Source organism: Pollicipes pollicipes, unplaced genomic scaffold (genome assembly GCF_011947565.3).
Source record: "Pollicipes pollicipes isolate AB1234 unplaced genomic scaffold, Ppol_2.1 Scaffold_7261;HRSCAF=8764_pilon_pilon_pilon, whole genome shotgun sequence".
Classification (NCBI taxonomy): Eukaryota; Metazoa; Arthropoda; class Thecostraca; order Pollicipedomorpha; family Pollicipedidae; genus Pollicipes; species Pollicipes pollicipes.
This window is the reverse complement of record NW_023597054.1, coordinates 57913689-57914940: the sequence shown is the minus strand read 5'-3', so window position 1 is coordinate 57914940 and position 1252 is coordinate 57913689. Positions and strand designations below refer to the sequence as shown.

Genomic DNA, 1252 nt, shown 5'->3' with positions numbered 1-1252 from the left:
CGCGTGGCGTCGAGCTGCGTGGCTGGTCGAGATGCGTGGCCGGTCGAGCTGCGTGGTCGGGCGGCTGCGTGGCCGGTCGAGCTGCGTGGCCGGTCGAGCCGCGTGGCCGGTCGAGCTGCGTGGCTGGTCGAGCGGTGGCTGTCGAGCTGCGTGGTCGGTCGAGCTGCGTGGCCGGTCGAGCTGCGTGGCCGGTCGAGCTGCGTGGCCGGTCGAGCTGCGTGGCTGGTCGAGATGCGTGGCCGGTCGAGCTGCGTGGCTGGTCCAGCCGCGTGGCCGGTCGAGCTGCGTGGCCGGTCGGGCTGCATGGCCGGTCGAGCTGCGTGGCTGGTCGAGATGCGTGGCTGCTGGACTGTGTGACTGGTCGAGCTACGTGGCCGGTCGGGCTGCGTGGCCGGTCGAGCTGCGTGGCTGGTCGAGCCTGTGACCGGTCGGTCATCGTCCCGGTCGTGGGCACATGGGCGCGCCCTCTACCAGCACAATGTCTGACCCGGCCTGGGGCGACGTGTCCTGGCTCGTCATCGCTTGTTTGGCGGGCTGCACGTGAGGTCACCTTAGGCCGGTGTCACATGCGTCAGTCCCATTCGTACGCAATGCTTCGCGCGGTTTAGCGTACTCAGTAAGGTCGCCAATACACCTGTGCTTGCCGCGACCTCAGGTATTTTCTATCTATGTGTGTGTGTCCGCCATTTCATTCCATCACCCACAGGCTAAACGGTGCAACATCTTTCGACGAATTTTGCACACGACCGAGTTCCGCCGGCTGCGCTTTTCTGTGTTGCGTCAAATTTTCGCATTTCGCAAAAATGAGCGCGTGCCGAGCGAAGAAAAAACGCAAAAATCCCGTAGGGTTAACGCGGGCGACGCCAGTTTCGTGATTCCGGCCGACGGCCCGACACGCTCGGCTTCCCGGAGCCGCATCTCGGCAACCAAGGCTCGCAGCCACGTGAAACTTGCACGGTGCGATAGAGCGTGGAATGGGCCATCGCAATCGGGTGGGTTTTTTGCACCACGTGACGCGTGGCATGTGCATACGTGTTGACAAGTTGATATGGACCGTTTTTGACGCGGTTTTACGTTTACCGTTATATCTCGGCGCGTAAAACACCCAGAGGCCTGGATGTTCGTTCCCAACATTACAATTGAAGCGGCTTCACTTTATGCACATCGCGACTTGTGCAACGCACCGTTGCGCTGCGAATTACAATACATTTGCAACGGGCGAGTTTTAAAACCAGCGCCAAATGCGAGCTAC

At 61.4% G+C, this 1252-nt stretch overlaps 1 protein-coding gene across 1 annotated transcript in view; it reads left to right on the top strand.

Moving 5' to 3' along the window:
• The window catches only part of LOC119111665 (dedicator of cytokinesis protein 3), a 40256-nt gene extending 39712 nt beyond the window's left edge, over positions 1–544 (top strand). The window contains exon 7 of the mRNA XM_037235474.1: positions 475–544. Coding sequence (XP_037091369.1) covers positions 475–544 — 70 coding nt within the window. The remainder of the gene's footprint in view (positions 1–474) is intronic.
• The last annotated feature ends 708 nt before the right edge of the window (positions 545–1252 follow it).